Consider the following 19,781-nt stretch of genomic DNA (forward strand, 5'->3'; position numbering starts at 1 on the left):
ATATTCTCTCTAGAGGGGGGAGAGGGGGGGGGGGCACACCACGATCTAATCGTATATGGATATGTAGAAATGAAAAATTCTATCGTATACAAAATACACGCAAATGTTAATATTATACATGTACAATCACATTTGAAACTTATAATGTGCATGTGTAAATAAATTCAATTCTAGTTTCGCTGTAGTATTTCTATTGAAGACACAGTATCTTATCAGTCAATCATGTACTCAGTACGCATATGGAGACACTCAATGGTTAAGTTAAATTTTTTCCCCAAGAAATATTTCATCGATGATTGTTGGGCCCTTTTCAAAAATCAAACATACATGTACATACAAATGACCGCACGAAAAGAATGGCTTAAATCTATGTGATAAGAAATCAGCGAAGTCTGTAATTGATATTTTAGATAAGTCATGAAGAGGTCACCTATATAGAAAGAATAACGACCTTCTAGTCTTCATACTGACCGCTTCTGATAAGTACGCTGACGAGGGAGAATGGCGGTCGCTGGAGTTTTTATTCTGCTGTGTTTTCCCGCTCTCATTTACTGCCAGAGTGAGTATCAGGAATTCCAATCCTTGCACGAGGAGTTTTTAAATCATTTAAAAAACGATTGTTAATATACCTTAACTTCTATCGCTTTAACATATGATAGTAGACTGGGAGAATTGCTTTTCTTAGGACACAAATTACCTACAAAATTTACACTGTATTGTAGATTTGTACCACATTTTTAAGACATCTATATGTTATTATTTCTAAACACTCAAACATATAATGGCGAACGAGGCACGCAGATATTACGAAGCTATTGTAAAATTCTAAATGTTACTTTTGAGTTTTGAATTTTCAAACATTATCTTTAAGCATTCTGCGAAATGCTCTAGATTTTTTGTCACTGCAGTTTAAATAAAATTAGTCACGTGACAGTTACTCTTCTTGTTAGAATAGGGAACATATTTGTTATAGAATAAGTCTGGGGAATAAAGTGTGGGAATTAAAAATAAAATTACATTACACGTGCCTTTCAGAAGCTATAATGTCCCCACGGATTTGCAGCTATTCGCGTGCTTATTATGGTACCTTCACATTCACGGATTTTTCTTACGAATCCTTACGTATTCCACAAATCTGTAAAGGTACACAGATTGTTGGGACTTAGACTCGGATACCGACGAGTGATTTACGAATGCTTGCGATTGACTACGAGTCGGATATCCGTAAGGACTCGTAAGAAAAATCCGTGAGTGTGAAGGTGGTATTACTGAATTCTATGCATTCAGAAATTCACATTAGACAAAATCCATGTCATTCAAAATTTATTGTTTCAAATAATATGCACACCAAAGTGTCGGACCGAGTTTTGAACATATCTAAATTAACTAGCGATTCTTTTGGTTCCAAATATCTGAAACTACGAATATGAAGCAATTATTTCACTGTGTTTAGTCATTATCCGTATATAATAAGCTCTCCATGGCACATATCCCTCTTTCTTAAAGGACACATCTCATGTTTTCAAAGTATACAAAATTACATGCATTTTGTCTTCTTTAGGCTAATAGTAATTAATTCTAATAGTTCGTTCGTGAAAGTAGTCTGTGAGGTATTATTAAAAACTCAGCTTTTATGGGCTTAATTTATTCACCATGGGCAATATTCAAATCGATGTTGACAAATTTTCCGAGTTTTATATGTTTTCGCCACCAGTGCAAATACCCAAATATAGCGAGGAAAGCGTTTATGAAATCGGCAATAGTGCGAGTAAATAATGTTTATATGGGTCAGTCTACAAACTGAATGGTAATGTCTTTCCTTTACACATCTGTAATTGGCGCTGGTTTTTTCTAAAATAAACAGTGCAATTATCACTTATTTTTGGATTAGACAAATTATAATACGTTAAATTGTTGACAACTAGGCCCTAGGCCAAGCTACTGTCACGGGTGCATTTCGGAAAGAAAGAAATAGAAAAAATACACACAAATCAATGAAAGTAATCAAATTTAAAGTGGAAATCACATTATTTTAATTTGGTAAAGCAATCTTATTATTTTTGAATTGTGATCTGCACGTCGTTAGGAAGTGGGAGCACGGCGTTATACTGAAGCACTCAAGATGTTACGAGTTCAATGAGGAAATAATTTTATAATTCAATTTAAAGTTAGGAAATACAATATTCTAGGCTATTATCTATATAATTAAAAGTTCAATTATTTTGTATCTTTTAAAAATTCTTTGTAAATCTACTAGTTGGTAGAAACTGGAAGCACAAGTTCTACCGCATATGTTGTTACAAAGTGAAGGTCAGTTGATTCGAGTGTGTATTGAATTTGAAGACCAGAACAGAATTATGTAGTGCTTAGCTTCGATATATCCATTTCCTCGCAGTTTATCAGGGTCTCTGTCCAACCGTTTTTGAAAAAGGTGACTGGGTGTTTTGTTAGGTAACGTTCTTGCTCCAACAAAAAATTATCCACGTCTTTTTTCTCGTACCCTCCTTCAAAAAATTGAAAACTACTCAGTCTAAATCCTTTCTGCCGACAACTAGTACACCCGAACACAGCACAAAACATCTTAATGCAATATTATTTACAAGCAGTTAACGTGATACTTAGTTTTTTGTCCATTAAATCTAATCTGTTTATGAAATTTCAAACCCGAGGGCACATATGACGTCACACATAATGGCGCGTAAAATATGCATATCGCAAGATTTGAATTTCATCGCTTTCAAACACGAAAACTACGCAAAATATTTCATTTAAAACACATTTAAAGTAGTTTTAGGTTTGAAAAGAATTCATTTTGCTGAAAAAATTAAAAAGTTTAGAAACATGCGTTGTGTCCTTTGATTATTTTGTTTTCTGCTAACAAAAGTGAATCCATACGAACTCCTCGTACATGTCTGTATGTTTCACCAGTGCAAATGTACGCAAGTCTATTATACTTCAGAAAAGTCTATCATACTTCAGAAAAAATACCAGAATTTGTGACAACTTGGGTCATAGGTATTGACATTAGTTATAAAAATAGGAAAATATTCAAATATGTAGTAAAAAAAAATTCAACTCTATCAAAATACAGTCTTCCTTGAGAATGAAAACAGTATAAAAAAAAACTAGATGCTGTCATAAGACAGTAATACCCGCACACAAGTGTTTGCCTTTAACTATACTCTTCGTCATATTGGTGTTACTGGCAAAGAAGCCACAATCGTTATTTTATAATTAATCAATGCATAAATTGTAAGAGGAGTTCTGGGAACCAAGGTTTTTTGTACAAAAAGCATCATTTTCGACCCCCATTTGTCCCCCAGGACAAAAATAAAAATTCCAAAACCTTATTGCGCATCTACAGGACACCAGCAACCAATTTCCTAAAGATTATTAGGATACTGCTTAAAACGTAAAAAGAGTTCTGGAGACCTAAGTGTCCTTTTGTGCAAAAATGTCATTTTTCAACCCTCATTTGACCCCAGGGGTGAAAATAAAAATTCCAAAACCTTATTGCACATCTACAGGACACCAGCAATCATCATCCAAAAGATTATTAGGATACTGCTTAAAATGTAAGAGGAGTTCTGGGAACAAGGTTTTTTTTGTAAAAAATCGTCATTTTTCGACCCCCACTTGGCCCCCAGGGCAAAAATAAGAATTCCGAAACCCTATTGTGCATCTACAGGACACCAGCAACCATCTCCCTAAAGATTATTAGGCTACTGTGTAAAATGTAAGAGGAGTTCTGGGAACCAGGGTTTCTTTGTACAAAATCGTCATTTTTCGACCCCTATTTGATCCCTAGGGTGAAAATGAACATTCCAAAACCTTATTGCACATCTACAGGACACCAGCAATCATTTTCCAAAAGATTATTAGGCTACTGTGTAAATTGTAAGAGGAGTTCTGGGAATCAGGGTTGTGTTAAAAAGCATCATTTTCGACCCCCATTTGGCCCCCAGGGTGAAAATGAAAATTCCGAAACCTTATTGCACATTTAGAGGACCCAACCAATCATCTTCCAAAAGATGATTGGGCTACTGCATGAAATGTAGGAGGAGTTCTGGGAACCAGGTTTTTGTTGAAAAAACGTCATTTTTTGAACCCCGTTTTGCCCCCAGGGTAAAATTGAATATTCTAAAACCTTATCATATATCTACAGTACACCACCTATCATATTCCAAAAGATCAATTGGTTACCACTTGAAATAAAAGAGCAGTTTGAGGAAGAAGAAAGTGTGACAGACGGACCAGGGCAATAACAATATACCCGAACTTTCTTTAGAAAGTGTGGGTATAAAAAATAGTAGGACATACATATTGATGATTATAAGCAAGGAAATTTATTGTTGAACAGTTACAGTGACGTGTCAGGATTTCTCGATTCACCTGAAGAAGTAAAATTAAACTTTGAAAATCGTATTGTATAATTATTTTGGCAAGAAAATCTACAAATTGAAATGGAATATATTTTTCACAATTCAACGCGAGTTATATCCCCCTCAATACAGGGTGCGCACAACACGTTGTATTCCTCTATTCGTAGCGTCAAGATAAGAAGTGGATATACAATTTACTATATCTGAATGCAAAACTTATACGGTACCGATTTTGATGCACCAGATGCGCATTTCGACAAATAATGTCTCTTCAGTGATGCTCAGCCGAAATGTTTGAAATCCGAAAAAAACAATGAAGTTCTAGAGCTATTATAGGGAAAAACAGTGAGCCAAAAAAAGTGGAATCTTTTGAAATGAATTTCTGAATTTTATAACAGCAATTAAACATACATCCGTATTTTCAAGCTAGTAATGAATGCAATTAGGTGCCAGTTAAGGATTTCGTTTTAAAGAATGTAAGTGTAATTGCTGAAAAATGATGTGATTGTACAATAATTTTAGTTACTCATTATATTTATACATCCCTTACGTAATATTTTAGTTGAGTCATTATGTATCCGGTAACAAAATATGTAAATATTACTATTAGTCCTCCGCTTCTTTTCATCAGGATAAGGATGTCTTTAGCATATCAGCAATTCTTCATTATCAATTTTAATCAATATTTTCGATTAGATATACCAGGAATTACATTTGCAAGCAACGCATGTATATTATGAACTTGTTATCATTTCAAATTGTGGCAAAAGCATGTACGTCAGGTGTCAATGAACAGTTTGTTAATCATGATTATTGAATCTGTATGAAATCTATTTTTTTCTAAAAGTAATTACATATTGAAATTTGTTTTTCACGTGTGATTCAATCCTTGAAAATTAATTTTTTATGTAAATTAACTAACATTCCACAGCTCGATCGGTATAGCGAACCCCCTCTCCCCTTTCGGGCTTGTACTTTTTCTTATTTTATTACATGTAAAGATTATTTTCATGTGTAAAGTTCCATCAATAAGATGCTTTTCCTATTTTATACGGGACGTATTCAGTGGCGGATTTAAGGGGGGGGGGGGCAGCCAGCGCGCGCCCCCTAAAATTTTCAAATTTAAGTTAAATTGTAGTATCTTGTTTAGAAAAAATTTACTAAACGATTAAAGAAGCAATAATTTCTTCCACTCCCGGAGAAATAAATCGCAAAATCTTTTGATTTCTTGAATTACTTTAATGGGAGAACTTAATTTTTTTCCAAAACCCTCAAAATTTGCGTCATTTTAGTAATTTCACCTTATTAAAAATGATAGAAAATAGTACAAATGACTATAAATAGAAGACATATTTTAAAATCTGTAAAATCCAGGAGCTTCCGGGGGCTTCGCTCTCTGGGTCCCCACCAGGGCTTCGCCCTGGACCAGAGGAGGCCTCAAGGCAGCCCCCAGACCCCCTGCCTCATAAAGTGGCGCCCCCGTAACCGCAATTCCTGGATCCGCCCCTGGTATTATGGTATGGCGTCGTCCGTCTGCCCGGACCTTGTAGGCAGGATACAGACTGAACTGTAAGTTCCAGGATTTTACAACTTCGTACATTTGATCACCATGATGAGAGGAGAATATCTATTGTTTTTCAAGGTCGTAGTATCACTTAGTGGGAAAACCCTGCAGGCAGGATACAGACCGAACCGTAAGCTCCAGGATATTAAAACTTGGTGAGAAGATGCTTATTATTTTTCAAGGTCAAAGGTTAAAGTCGTTGTATCAGTTAATATGTAAACCTCGTAGGGAGAATACAGACAGAACTATTGAGGTTAGGGCCGTCAAACTCGGTACAAATACTCTACATGCGAAGTGGAGGGTATAATTTGGTTTTTGAAGGTCAAGGTCGTATTATCACTTTGTAGGAAAACGTTGTAGGCAGGATACAAACTGAATTGTTAGGGCTAGGACCGTCAAACTTGTGTCTACTGTTTCTCAAGGTCAAAGTCGTAGTTGTAGGATACTGTTGGGGCTAGGACCATCAAACTTGGTACACATGGCACACATACACCTTATGCCAAGTGGAAATATAGCAAGGAGAGTACATGATTTCTCTGTTTTTACGATGCAAAGAAAGCATATCACACCCTGATGATTGCTAATACTACCTTATCTTTCCACGGGCGTATAATGTACCGTTCCGGTAGAGGTACTCTTGTTAAAATAGTAGTAGTGAATAATAGTGAAAATATAAAATTTAACCAATGAATTGAACTGAATCACCCCCCCCCCCCCCCCCCCCCCCCCCCCCCCCCAGGATTTAGAACTTTTTAAAACTCCTTTATAAGAAGTTTCAGACAATTGTGAAATCAAATTCTTCTCTGGATGTTCACACCCTTTGCAAACGATGGTTATATTTCTTTATATTATGATCAAATACTTCATCAAGCTTTTATTTCCAGATGTCTGTTGTAATTTACAGATTACTTCTGAAATTTTCGGTATTAATTCTATCATATCTTGGACAAAATAAAAGCCAAATACGGTTGCAACACTCCTCCCCCACTTTACAATTTGAGGATTCTTATTAGAATGGAAGAAACTAAACCTTGTTTTCATCATAGTTATAACAGAACCTATTAAAACTCAGCACAACAGAGAATTGACACCTTTACCTTGTTTATTGATACATGTATCTACGTGAAACTTGGGACCTCATCGATACGCACGCACCAACTTCCGGTGTAAGGGGAATAACTGCAAAAAAAGTACCCCATGGAGGAGGATCGTTGGGATCCTGTTTACGTCCGTAAAATATAACGTATTTCTGGAAAGAAATCTGCTGGGGCCTGTGTAATAAAGTATAAAATGTTTCATACCTCAATATATATATATATATATATATATATATATATATATATATATATATATATATATTATTTTGATTGAACTGTTCCTGGTTTTTGCCTAATTTTAGGTTTTAAAAAATCCAGAAACTCCTCATTTTCAACTTTTATCATCCTCAAAATTTGCAATGTGTTAAATTCTTGTCTAATATCAGAATAAACAAGTGTTAATTAGAGAAAATAATCGCTTTTCAGCATTCTGTGATATTTTCTATATAATCATTAACAAAAGGAAAAAACAAGAATTACGACTTTGGTAGTCCAGAGTAGCAAAATCAAATATATTTTATTTCAAGTCAGAATATTTCATCAAACTTTAGCATGTTTCAAATGATGTGTTTAGTATTGCAAATTATTATTTGTTAGATATACGCAAGATAATTTTTGAAGCACAGAAAAGGCTTCCTTGGACATTTTATTTTTATTCATTGTACAAATATATTGAGTAGACCAATAAAATGAGGTGAGGAAAATGACCCAAGTAATACCCCATTCATACGACAAGATTTGCATACATAATTATTTTTGCATATGTGTAAATTTACTTAGGTGAGCAATTTTTGTCATATGAACTAATTTACTTATATGCAAATCCTGCATACCTAAGTAAATTTGCACCTAGTCAGGGGTAAGTGCAAATGAACTTTTGCTCATTATGCTGTAGCAAATTTTCTGCTCCTGTGTGTATTTTTGTCGTGTGAACGCACAGTAAATTTACTTACGTATGCATTTGATGTACACACTCATGAACAGTAGGTTTAGCAACACCAAATAAATTTCCAATTGTTCGATATTCAGCAGTGGATACTAAGCAGTAAATGGCAATAGCTACTTTTTTCTTTGCATTCAACGGAATCTCTACAGTCCGCGGGGCAGGTGTCAAAACACTTTCTAGCTTTAAAGACTAAAGGGACTTTGACACGATTTGAGCTGAACATTTTCAAATTCTATTTTTTGATTTTTAATGTTTAGAATGCTTAACTAAGGTAATACTAATGATCAACAAAAATTTGACTGTCCGTACTAGTAGTCAAGGTTCGTGGGAGATTAATAGAATCCTTCATTAGTACGAGTGTGAGATAGGGAAATTCCACCGAGGGGACAAGATTCGCAGTCTTGGACGAGGTTTTGCCAAGTCCTAGACAGCGAATCTTGTTCCAGAGGTGGAATTTCCCTATCCCACACGAGTAAATAATGAAGGATTATTTTTCTCACATTTTAACTACAGTTTAGTGCATAAAATTAGGAGCTTTCAGAAAATTTTAGATTATCAAAATCCTCATTTGAACTTCGATGCAAAAACTAATTAGATAGGCAGAAAGAGCATACCCGAAAATGGTTTACACTGTAAACTATAAAACCCAAGGTTGTCCACCAGAAAGCTATACTACATTAAAATTTAAAGAAAACAATCTCACATGGCTGTCTCACATGGGTAAAGTCGATCTCACACTGGTGATAATGTGAGAAACAGAAGTCACAAGTCCTTGTTATGTAAACAAGGCTCGTGCTATGTTTTTGTTTACATTGGTTAAATAAACTAGTAAGTTTCGTTTAAAACATATATTTTCAATTTATAAGTGAATTCTTAACAGAATTAAATAGTTCTAGTGTTTGGCACATCTCATTTTGTTTTAAACACGATATTTTCTATCAGTCTAATATAAACAAAAACATGATACGAATCTTGTTTACATAACAAAGAATTGTGAGTGCTGTATCTCACTTATAACTCAACAACTGATAATCAAATTTTGGTTAACCATTAGAAATACTTTAGTATATTTACTCATATGCAAATTTACATACATAAGTAAATTTTCGTCTTATGAATGGGGTACTAGACATTCAGTGTATTGAAAACAGAATATCTTACTTAGAGGGGTGGTAGGCGGCCATTTCCTGTGTTTTTATCTTTCTCTTTTCCTTCTCCTTATTCTTTTTTAATATAACTCCCAATTTTCAACCAAAAATCTTCCTGATTTCCTAATTTTTACATGTTAAAAAGTGCTTGACAAACTGAATGTTTCAAAACATAAGTCGATCTGTAACTGAAAAATCCTATGTGTATGAACCAATTTTTGTCCACGTACGATTAAAAATTTATCTCATTGTTATCCACACTGAGGGGGTTGGTTCTAGTAAGAATGTAATTTATCATATTGGTTTAAGGTTTCGATCCAAATGCCCTGGCATTTGGTTCAAGCGGAAGCAGTGGATCAGCGGCGTCATCAAGTGGTAGTTCAACAGGTGGATCCTCTTCAAATGGCGGGTTTGGAGGAAGCTTTGACCCAAATGCTGCAAGTGGATTTGGTCAGTTAAGTGGAGGAAGTTCTTCAACCGGGGGATTTGGAGGCAGTGGTTTTGGAAGCTCTTCCGGTGGGAGTTCTTCAACCGGAGGATTTGGAGGCAGTGGTTTTGGAAGCTCTTCAAGTGGAAGTTCTTCAACTGGAGGATTTGGAGGCAGTGGTTTTGGAAGCTCTTCCGGTGGGAGTTCTTCAACCGGAGGATTTGGAGGCAGTGGTTTTGGAAGCTCTTCCGGTGGAAGTTCTTCAACTGGAGGATTTGGAGGCAGTGGCTTTGGAAGCTCTTCTGGTGAAAGTTCTTCAACCGGGGGATTTGGAGGCAGTGGCTTTGGAAGCTCTTCTGGTGAAAGTTCTTCAACCGGGGGATTTGGAGGCAGTGGTTTTGGAAGCTCTTCCGGTGAAAGTTCTTCAACTGGAGGATTTGGAGGCAGTGGTTTTGGAAGCTCTTCTAGTGGAAGTTCTTCAACCGGGGGATTTGGAGGCAGTGGTTTTGGAAGCTCTTCCGGTGGGAGTTCTTCAACCGGAGGATTTGGAGGCAGTGGTTTTGGAAGCTCTTCAAGTGGAAGTTCGTCAACTGGAGGATTTGGAGGCAGTGGCTTTGGAAGCTCTTCTGGTGAAAGTTCGTCAACCGGGGGATTTGGAGGCAGTGGTTTTGGAAGCTCTTCTGGAGGAAGTTCTTCAACCGGGGGATTTGGAGGCAGTGGTTTTGGAAGTTCTTCTAGTGGAAGTTCTTCAACCGGGGGATTTGGAGGCAGTGGTTTTGGAAGCTCTTCCGGTGGGAGTTCTTCAACCGGAGGATTTGGAGGCAGTGGCTTTGGAAGCTCTTCTGGTGAAAGTTCTTCAACCGGGGGATTTGGAGGCAGTGGTTTTGGAAGCTCTTCTGGAGGAAGTTCTTCAACCGGGGGATTTGGAGGCAGTGGTTTTGGAAGCTCTGCGGGAGGAAGTTCGGGTGGCAGTGAATCATCAAGCGGAGGATTTGGTGGAAGTTTCGACCCAAATGCCGCAATGGGAGGTGGTAGTAGTTCACAAGGCGCATCTGGAGGGTTCGGTGGGAGCTTTGATCCAAATGCAGCAAACGCGGGATTCGGGTCCAGTGGTTTTGGAACAAATGGTGGAAAATAAATTTCAGATACTCATTTCAAAATAAATTTTCTAAAATGTTTAAATCGTTTAATCGTTTTACAGAAAAGGTGAAAATAACGAACAGTGATCAATCTCATAACTCCTATTAAGAAAAACAGAATTGAAAAGTTGGGCAAATACGGACCTCTGGACAAACTATAGGTGGGATCAGGTTCCTAGGATGAATAAGCATCCCCTATTGACTGGTCACACCCACCATGAGCCCTATATCAGGTAGACAGTAATCAAATGATATGAATATTGACAGATCGATATGCAATTTTAAGATCAACCTTAGCTAACAAACAATTTTTAGTAATTAATTTACATGCAAGGTGAAGATAACGAACAGTAATCAATCTCATAACTCCTATAAGCATGCATCTTTTAAATCAATATAAAGACAATAATTATTATCAGATAAATATTTCAAAGAATACGGCATGCATCATGAATAAACACTGACAATACGTGGAGGAAATTGACATACAATATATCTGCCGTTGTGAATTTCATCAAGAATTTGTTGTTTGTTTTCTAATGCAAAATGTTGCCGAAGTATAGTTATATGTAGCACACGTAGCAGAATTGATCGATTTGGCGTAATTTGTGTATATACATCAAATCCATTTTAAATGTCATCCAAATAAAATTCCGCGCGGGATGCCTGCATACTAATATGACTAATCATTGCCCTGCTAGTTTTGAGATTTTCAAGTATATTCCTATACATCCCCAAGGACAACTTTGATCCGTTACCCATAGAAGTCATTATTTGAATAATTTTGAATCTCTACTCATTAAGGAAGCTTTCACATAAGTTTTGAATATTCTAATCCAGCGGCTCTCGAGCACATTTTTAAAAGAGGCGAACATATTTTCACTATCCATTTCAAAATGGTGTGACTCTTCTTTTTACAAGTTTAATACCCTTTACCCAAGGTTGCTTTATGGCAGATTTGGTTGAGATTGTTCCGGGAGAAGTTGAAATTGTTGAACAGTATGCGGAAAGACAGACACTATACAAAATCTTACTTGAGCTTTGAACAAATGAAAAAAAAAAATGACAGTCGACGTCGTCATAAGTATTAACACTGAAACTGATTGGACTGGTCAGGAATGTCGATACTCTACTTGCGATATTGTTCATACATGTTTACTATTGCTAAACCACGTCCATGGTGATTTTCGCTCATTAAATCGTTCTAATTTCTATTCCGCATCAAGCAGGATACCCATACATTGTACATGTACCTGTTGTTTGAAATTCATTTCAAGAACGCGATAATTTAACAACGAAAATATCCTAAAAGGGAAACTAATCGTGTCCGAGAGTGTTTCATAATCTCACATGGGGGGGGGGGGGGGGGGGGGGGGGGGGGGGGGTAAAACTTGTGACACGTTTTGAACATATAGATATACTTGTCTTCGCCTATTGGTTTTTGTTTGCTTGTTTGTTTTTGTCATGTATGTTTCTTCCTCTGCCATAAAGTAATTGGAAAGTATGGCATCTTTTTAACCACCTTGAAATTTTCAAAACTTGGTCTCTAATTAGTTTTGAACAGGCTATTTAGAAAGATTATACCATGCGTTTTCATTCACTATAATAACTACTCACCGACATTGTTTATGATAAAAGATAACAAAATACTTATTTAGTTTTGGTTTTATTCTATAACAACAATTCCATATATCATAACAGAAAGCAATTTCTGATAGCACAACAACAGCTCAAAACACATTTGGCAGAACTGTACATGGATATATATATATATATTAATACATTATATATTATACAAGCATATTTATGTATATATACAACTATAAGTATGCACTTATTATAACAACATGCCATAAAAATCTTAATCTTGAAAAATGACATTCAATTCGTTAGCAAAGGGGTAGATTTTTATTTCAAAGTTAGAAAACATAAGCCCTCCATTTGATATACATACCATACTGATCTAAGGGAAACAAATCCTGTAGTATACAACCTTTTGTGTTTCTCACATGTATATGTAATTTGGTTTTCATAACACAAAATTCAACATCTATCATCACTTAGCACATGAGATTGTATTACATGTATAGGCGAGCTATATATATAATTTTTGCGCTGTAAGCTAGTCATTTGTCGATGATCTTGCTGCAACCTTTTCTGTAAAATGCATAAGGTAACGTTACAGAGAAATCTAGTCCCAATGTAATGCTGCCGACGCAGAACGGGTAGAATGAAGAACGTAATCACATGACGGGAAAACAAATATCACGTGATATCGCAATTTAATGCAAGATTCTTCCTCCAGTATTTTCAGCAATGTAATAACAACAAAATGTTCACTCCACAACCGCCTTTTTATCCTGGAGTCTCGTCGCCACTGCTGCAACTAGCGCTGCGCCCTTTCCACTACCATCATGAGACAACACCAATTTAAACTAAAACACAATGCAGACGTAGATATATAATAGCAATAACACCATTGCAAGTACATGTAAATATCTGTATATTCTTAAAATGTAATGAGGATCTTATGTCAATCAGAATATTCCACCAGTAATTAAATTACATTTATTTCCAGTATGTCAAGAAAAACACAATTCAATACTGATTGAATCAATTTTCCATTCGAATCGCACTAAAATGCTCATTATAATAAACAGAAGTAAATTTCAAACTGATTATTGGATTTAGTCATTAACTCAATGACATCTTAAAAGAGAAATCGATAAAATCTACATTTCAAGAAAAAAAGAGTTTCGTATAAATTTCATTTCAATCTTAGAACGCCCATTGTATAGAAATGGTACCTTATGTCCAGGGTTAACGAGTTCCTGAATTTTCAGAACCATCAGATTGTGGAATCGAGGATGGAACCGATATAGCGATCCATCCACAGCAATCGTCATCGTCTTTCTCTTCAGGTGGTTTATCAGAGTGGCGATGCCTGTTCAATTTTTTTTAAAATTGTGTTTATAAAAATTCATAATCAATAGCTCTTGGACTGTTACATACCCTTTTTAATCGTTATGAAGATTTTTACCCCCTATGAATAGGAGAATTATCATTAATTCCTATGACACAACGCAAACGATAAAACATTCTAATTATAAAATGCTCAAAATATTTACCAGCAGACGAGAGGAATGCTGCACGCGCAGATACAAGCGTGCAAACGTATTTAACAATTTTGCAATCGTCAGATGTGTAGTTTTCAATACCCAGTTCATCTAAAACCTGCTTGGTACCTCTGAAGAACTCGTCATGGTCACTGTAAACAAAGAAGTAATGAACCTGAAGTCTATTTTCAAACTAAACGCCTCTTTTTGTACATAAAAGAATTTGCTAAAACTTCATGACAATGCACCCTACATCTTCGTTACATGTAGCTAAGAATCCCGATTCGCTTACTAGTACTTGCATCTTCACCATTGGAAGATTTCGCCGAAATGTCATGCCCTGATACTGAACTTTAATAATGTGAACAAAATTATCCGCACCAATCAAGATGTGTGTAAGAGAATAAAAACATACAATCATAATTGTGGTGAAAACCAGTATATTGTGTCACCAGACTCTTGAAGACCAGTAAACCAATATTTATAGAGACCTTATAGAGTTTTCAAGTTTCCTATACCGCGACATATCTTAATAGTCATAACAGGATAACCGTCAAAGGTTGGTGATTTCTCACTTCCCGTTCATGTGCCGAAAAGCATATATCATTTCATCGATGAAAGCTTAAGCGTCCTTCTTCTGGTTGTTGGAAAACTTATCAATGTATGTGCTGTATGTAATCACGCTGTGACATAAAGTAAGTGCATCAACCACTACACTACCCGGACACACACGTCTCTCGTCGATTAATGATGATGTAACTACGAAACTCTGTCTAAATCTGTCAAGGATGAAGATGCAAGTGTTGGACCACAACTCTTTGCTAGCATTTGTAAGCATTTGTTCATATTTCTTGTTTGCACACAGGTAAAGAAAGAAGTGGTGTTCAATCAAACTTTTGGAGTTTGTGTATGGTCGGCACACATCTCGTAACATCTACATGCAGCGTGTTAAAGTACATCTAAGTACAACAAGGTTATGAAGTTGTTTCTGTGTCCGTTATCTTGAAATAAATCCATTCTTGTCATAATGCAATTTAAGTGCCAAAAAGTTTTCAAACTTCATCGTTCTTAAACAACATCCTTTTTCTTCATAAAAAGTTGTGTACATATTTTTTTAAAGTAATTCTCTTGAAAGACACAATACTATCTTTTGCTTGCCATTGGTTACTTCTTGTAATAATAAATATGACATTTCACCCTCTGGCTGGTTAATGTGCCATCTTCATGTAAATGCACAGAATTACAAACTGACAGATAAGAGACACGTTTCCGTTTTTGAATTGTAAAAATACATAATCATTAATCCTACAACAGACATCTCCATAGCTAATGATTCTATTTTGGTTACAGTGACTTCTAACTAGAATGCATTTAACCTTGCAAGAAATTTTGTAATCATAGCCTCAAGTCTCAAATACGAAAGTAAAATTCAAGTCAAGATTTTATTTTTCTTACGATATTGAGAATGGCAAGCATGAACACAAATGTCTACTGGCGGACTGCATTCTCACTAGAATCGCAAGGTTGCAAATGAATTTCTAACCAAAACCTGTTCTGTGATCAATAATTTACCTCTCAATTTCAGACACATATTTTGTATAAAATCGACCTCGGATGAAAAGTTCACTGTCTCTATCGATTGCGGAGAAAAGAAGTTCGTCCATGGTGAGTCGTTCTAGTACCAATCTCACGGTCTCACCCATGTACATTCCAGAGATCATCTTTTCCATTCTGGATTAAAAAGAAATTTGTGTTATAGACACTCAATCTACAATCAAACAACATACTGACCCAATGAAAACACGCAGAATTTTCGATACTTACATTTGTTTTCCAGGATTAATGGAGAAATTATCTAGTTCACGATCGTACTCAGTTCTTATGAAATCTAAGCAACCATTATCTCCAAAAGCGCCCCACTCCGTGTTGATTATGACCTAATGTACAGACGAAATGCATAGTGTAAGACACAGGCCCTATCCATATCGTGTGCTGTCCTTAGTATAATACTAGTAACATAGAATACTATCGATATGCAGAATACTACAAGCATGCGTGCACTACCTCGTTTGGATGGTCGCGTTCTCCGTCCCATAACCCAACGTTATCAAGAGATTCCATATAACACGCATTGCATCCAGTACCTGTCAGGTAGAAACCCGAATATTAATTAATGATCTCAAATATCCGGTACCTGTCAGGTAGAAACCCGAATATCAATTAATGATTTCAAATATCCGGTACCTGTCAGGTAGAAACCCGAATATCAATTAATGATTTCAAATATCCAGTACCTGTCAGGTAGAAACCCGAATATCAATTAATAATTTCCAATATCCAGTACCTGTCAGGTAGAAACCCGAATATCAATTAATGATTTCAAATACCCAGTACCTGTCAGGTAGAAACCCGAATATCAATTAATGATCTCAAATATCCAGTACCTGTCAGGTAGAAACCCGAATATCAATTAATAATTTCCAATATCCAGTACCTGTCAGGTAGAAACCCGAATATCAATTAATGATTTCAAATACCCAGTACCTGTCAGGTAGAAACCCGAATATCAATTAATGATTTCAAATACCCGGTACCTGTCAGGTAGAAACCCGAATATCAATTAATGATCTCAAATATCCGGTACCTGTCAGGTAGAAACCCGAATATCAATTAATAATCTCAAATATCCGGTACCTGTCAGGTAGAAACCCGAATATTAATTAATGATCTCAAATATCCAGTACCTGTCAGGTAGAAACCCGAATATCAATTAATGATTTCAAATATCCGGTACCTGTCAGGTAGAAACCCGAATATTAATTAATGATTTCAAATATCCGGTACCTGTCAGGTAGAAACCCGAATATCAATTAATGATTTCAAATATCCAGTACCTATCAGGTAGAAACCCGAATATCAATTAATGATTTCAAATATCCGGTACCTGTCAGGTAGAAACCCGAATATCAATTAATGATTTCAAATATCCGGTACCTGTCAGGTATAAATCCGAATATTAATTAATGATTTCAAATACCCAGTACCTGTCAGGTAGAAACCCGAATATTAATTAATGATTTCAAATACCCAGTACCTGTCAGGTATGAATCCGAATATTAATTAATGATTTCAAATATCCTTCATACAATACTGATCATTCACAGAATTAAAATCATTTTCAAAACTATATGTACATAGGCCACTGATCATTAAAAAAAAAACACAGTGCAATTATTCATATAGACTGCCTTGGTAGGATATGGTATTGCCTTTATGTTACTGACCTAATATAAGACCAATTTCACACTGTCGGTCACTGTGGGCCGCTGACATGAGAGTACCCACAGCATCATTGACGACGGCAACCACTTCAACGGAGTTAATCTGAAATACCCATGGATATCAATGAACCTGTCATGTAAGCTTGCTACTTGAAGAATTAGCAATGGTGACAATTTTTATAGATAAACCTATATATACTCTCGGTTTCATTTCCATGTAAAACGTATGTCTCATGTTTCCACTATCTGACCCCTAACCTCTTTTGACTTATAAATGCCTATATAATCAATGTCCTTTCTGATTCTCGATTTTGATAGATATTCATCTTCCTCAATCTTTTTTTTCTAGGGATCAGCCATTGCTTTGTTTGAAACAATGCGAAAAATCAAATAAAAATTGATTTTCTCCACTAAAATATCAACCATTAAAAAATAAAATGTGCTCCTGAATGTCGAGTGGCGCAGGATGATGCGCACCAAATATAATCAGTGGCATGTATTTGTTTTATTGATAGGTGCGCATTTCCTGTGGCCAGGGAGCGATATGTACACCAGGTATATTGATTATCAAAATTCACACAACATTGAATGGGCAATTTTCGTCTTGCACAATGAAATTGAATAGTACATGCACTTGTATTTCATGATTTTTTTTAAGGTTGAATGTATGCGTTGTTGGCCTAACATGTTTAGGTAATCCCTAACTGAAAGGTTTGAGAGGTGATTTAATAAAAACCTGTCAATCATACCTTGATTCTGTGTAATGCTTCATGTAATAAGCGACATATGTCTTCGCCTACGACCCCTTCGCACCGGAAGCCTTTAGTCCACTGTGATAAACGAGCTTTAGCCAGACCTTCTTGCTTGCAGGGAAAAGAGAATGTGAATCCTAATGGCAGTTTTTGGTTTAATAAATTATGTTCATCCATGAATTTCTTTATGCATTCCGCTATGTGATCAAATAACTGCAAAAGAAAAGCAAAACACATATCATAATCATAACCCTATGTTGGTGGCAGATTATCATCTAACTTTATTGTATAGAATTTTCAACATTTTGTGGATGGATGGATTGTATTTCGCTAGTGGGATATAGTTTTCTTTTGTTTTCACGAGTCCGAGGCACGAGTGAAAATATTTTTTTTAAAATCCTGTCTCATGCACGGAATAAATTCTATAGCCAACTATAGATCATTGACGTTTCCACAGTTCCATGTGCAAGGGAAATAACTCTCATTCTAGAGGATGTTTCTGGTGTTCTTTTAACACCGTAAACATACAATTGTTGTTACCGGGTTTTATATAAGAACATGAAGTAAAAAGCTTCTTTTCTCTCAATGAACAATAAATATACACAGTAACAATAACACCAGAGGAAATTTCGCTCACACTTAAAATATACAGTTGTATATGCACACTGTGGGTATATTAGAGTGGAGTTCTATTAATCAAAGTCATCTGACGTCGATGAAGATTTGTAAAACTTCATGGAATCCAAGTAACATTTTTATTTACATATAAATTACAAATCATTTACTACTCTACATTTCACGAATGGAAATATAAAACAAAAAACGTTATCAAGATATCCACAACAGACGTCATATTGTTTTGATTCTTTGATTTTTTTCTCTGCGTCCCATGGTCTTTGACAAGTGCAAACCAAAGTAGACACTAGACCTCGATACGATATTTATTTAAAGACCGTAGTTTACTTTGTCTGATGTCGTCCCGACTATGCACTTTACAAATGTTATGACACGCATTTAACTGCAACTCAGATCAAGATTAGGTTAGTATATCCTATTTCAATAGTAAACACGACATGAATGTGTGGAAAATTTTTCAAGGTCGTTTGCTGTCAAATCCTCACACATTTTTCATGTAATGTCACTGACTATCAAATAAAAACCTCCTTCCAGTGAGCTCGTTCGCACAGAGAGAAGTCTGGTAAACATTCAGCCCCAATTAAGTTCGCTTTAGCAACGGCTCTGTCAATTTGTAATTCAAACAAATGCTCGCTCTTGCATGACTTTAAGCGTGTATACAGAGTCAAGATATAAAGATTTCATAATTCTATATCACGTATTACATATTTCTTCATTTATGTAATTTTGTATGTTTACATATCCAATGATTTTACTTTCGATATCTTCTCATGAATGTGAAACAGGTGTGAAGAAAGTGCGTATGAAATTGATAAATTTAGACATAGTACATTGTGCGTCTATTTTAACGGCTGGGAATTTCGACAGAAATGAAAATAGAAAGTAAATACCAAAAAAAAATAATCAATTTTTGAAAATAATACATGAGGATGCAAGCATATATACGGACGCAAAGCATCGCAGTTCATGCCATCATTTTTAAAACTGAAATCCATTTCTTAAGACTGTATGGAAATTTGTAAAGATTTGATGAAGAAGTTCTGTATTTTGACGCATATTGCAAAGAACTTGATTATGAGCACAATATCACCCCAAAATACTCGTAAATGTTACATGAATATAAAGTACCAATAACAGGCCTATCGATAAACGTATTAGATATACATCGTACAAAAATAACAGATCGCAATTTTTCTCCATACACAATTTTGAAATTTATCATATTTAGCAATAACCTACGTTGTGACGTCATAATATATATTCATCACTCTAAAATCAATACACACTTTCTAA

At 35.6% G+C, this 19,781-nt stretch overlaps 2 protein-coding genes across 3 annotated transcripts in view; one reads left to right on the forward strand and one right to left on the reverse strand.

The window, feature by feature from the left end:
* Positions 1–44: 44 nt before the first annotated feature.
* Positions 45–10,785, forward strand: LOC125658419 (loricrin-like). The gene is made up of 2 exons (XM_048889684.2): positions 45–559; positions 9,447–10,785. Exons 1-2 carry the CDS (start codon positions 502–504, stop codon positions 10,700–10,702), a joined length of 1,314 nt encoding a protein of 437 aa, XP_048745641.2. The 5' UTR covers positions 45–501; the 3' UTR covers positions 10,703–10,785.
* A 1,565-nt stretch (positions 10,786–12,350) lies between these two features.
* Positions 12,351–19,781, reverse strand: part of LOC125658413 (hexokinase-2-like) — a 19,776-nt gene continuing 12,345 nt past the window's right edge. For both annotated transcript variants that reach the window (XM_048889675.2, XM_048889676.2), the window contains exons 4-11: positions 17,850–18,065; positions 17,104–17,203; positions 15,884–15,963; positions 15,644–15,756; positions 15,392–15,550; positions 13,832–13,971; positions 13,511–13,647; positions 12,351–13,138 (exon numbers count right to left, since the gene is read on the reverse strand). In XM_048889675.2, the coding sequence (XP_048745632.1) occupies positions 13,040–13,138; positions 13,511–13,647; positions 13,832–13,971; positions 15,392–15,550; positions 15,644–15,756; positions 15,884–15,963; positions 17,104–17,203; positions 17,850–18,065 (1,044 nt within the window). In that variant the 3' untranslated portion in view covers positions 12,351–13,039. The remainder of the gene's footprint in view (positions 13,139–13,510; positions 13,648–13,831; positions 13,972–15,391; positions 15,551–15,643; positions 15,757–15,883; positions 15,964–17,103; positions 17,204–17,849; positions 18,066–19,781) is intronic.

Source organism: Ostrea edulis, chromosome 9, assembly GCF_947568905.1.
Source record: "Ostrea edulis chromosome 9, xbOstEdul1.1, whole genome shotgun sequence".
Classification (NCBI taxonomy): domain Eukaryota; kingdom Metazoa; phylum Mollusca; class Bivalvia; order Ostreida; family Ostreidae; genus Ostrea; species Ostrea edulis.

Excerpts from the sequence above, each read along its gene's own strand:
- LOC125658419 (XM_048889684.2), top strand. The coding sequence starts at position 502 with ATGGCGGTCGCTGGAGTTTTTATTCTGCTGTGTTTTCCCGCTCTCATT. Across the intron at positions 560-9,446 it reads CGCTCTCATTTACTGCCAGA|GTTTCGATCCAAATGCCCTG; the intron begins GTGAGTATCAGG and ends TATTGGTTTAAG.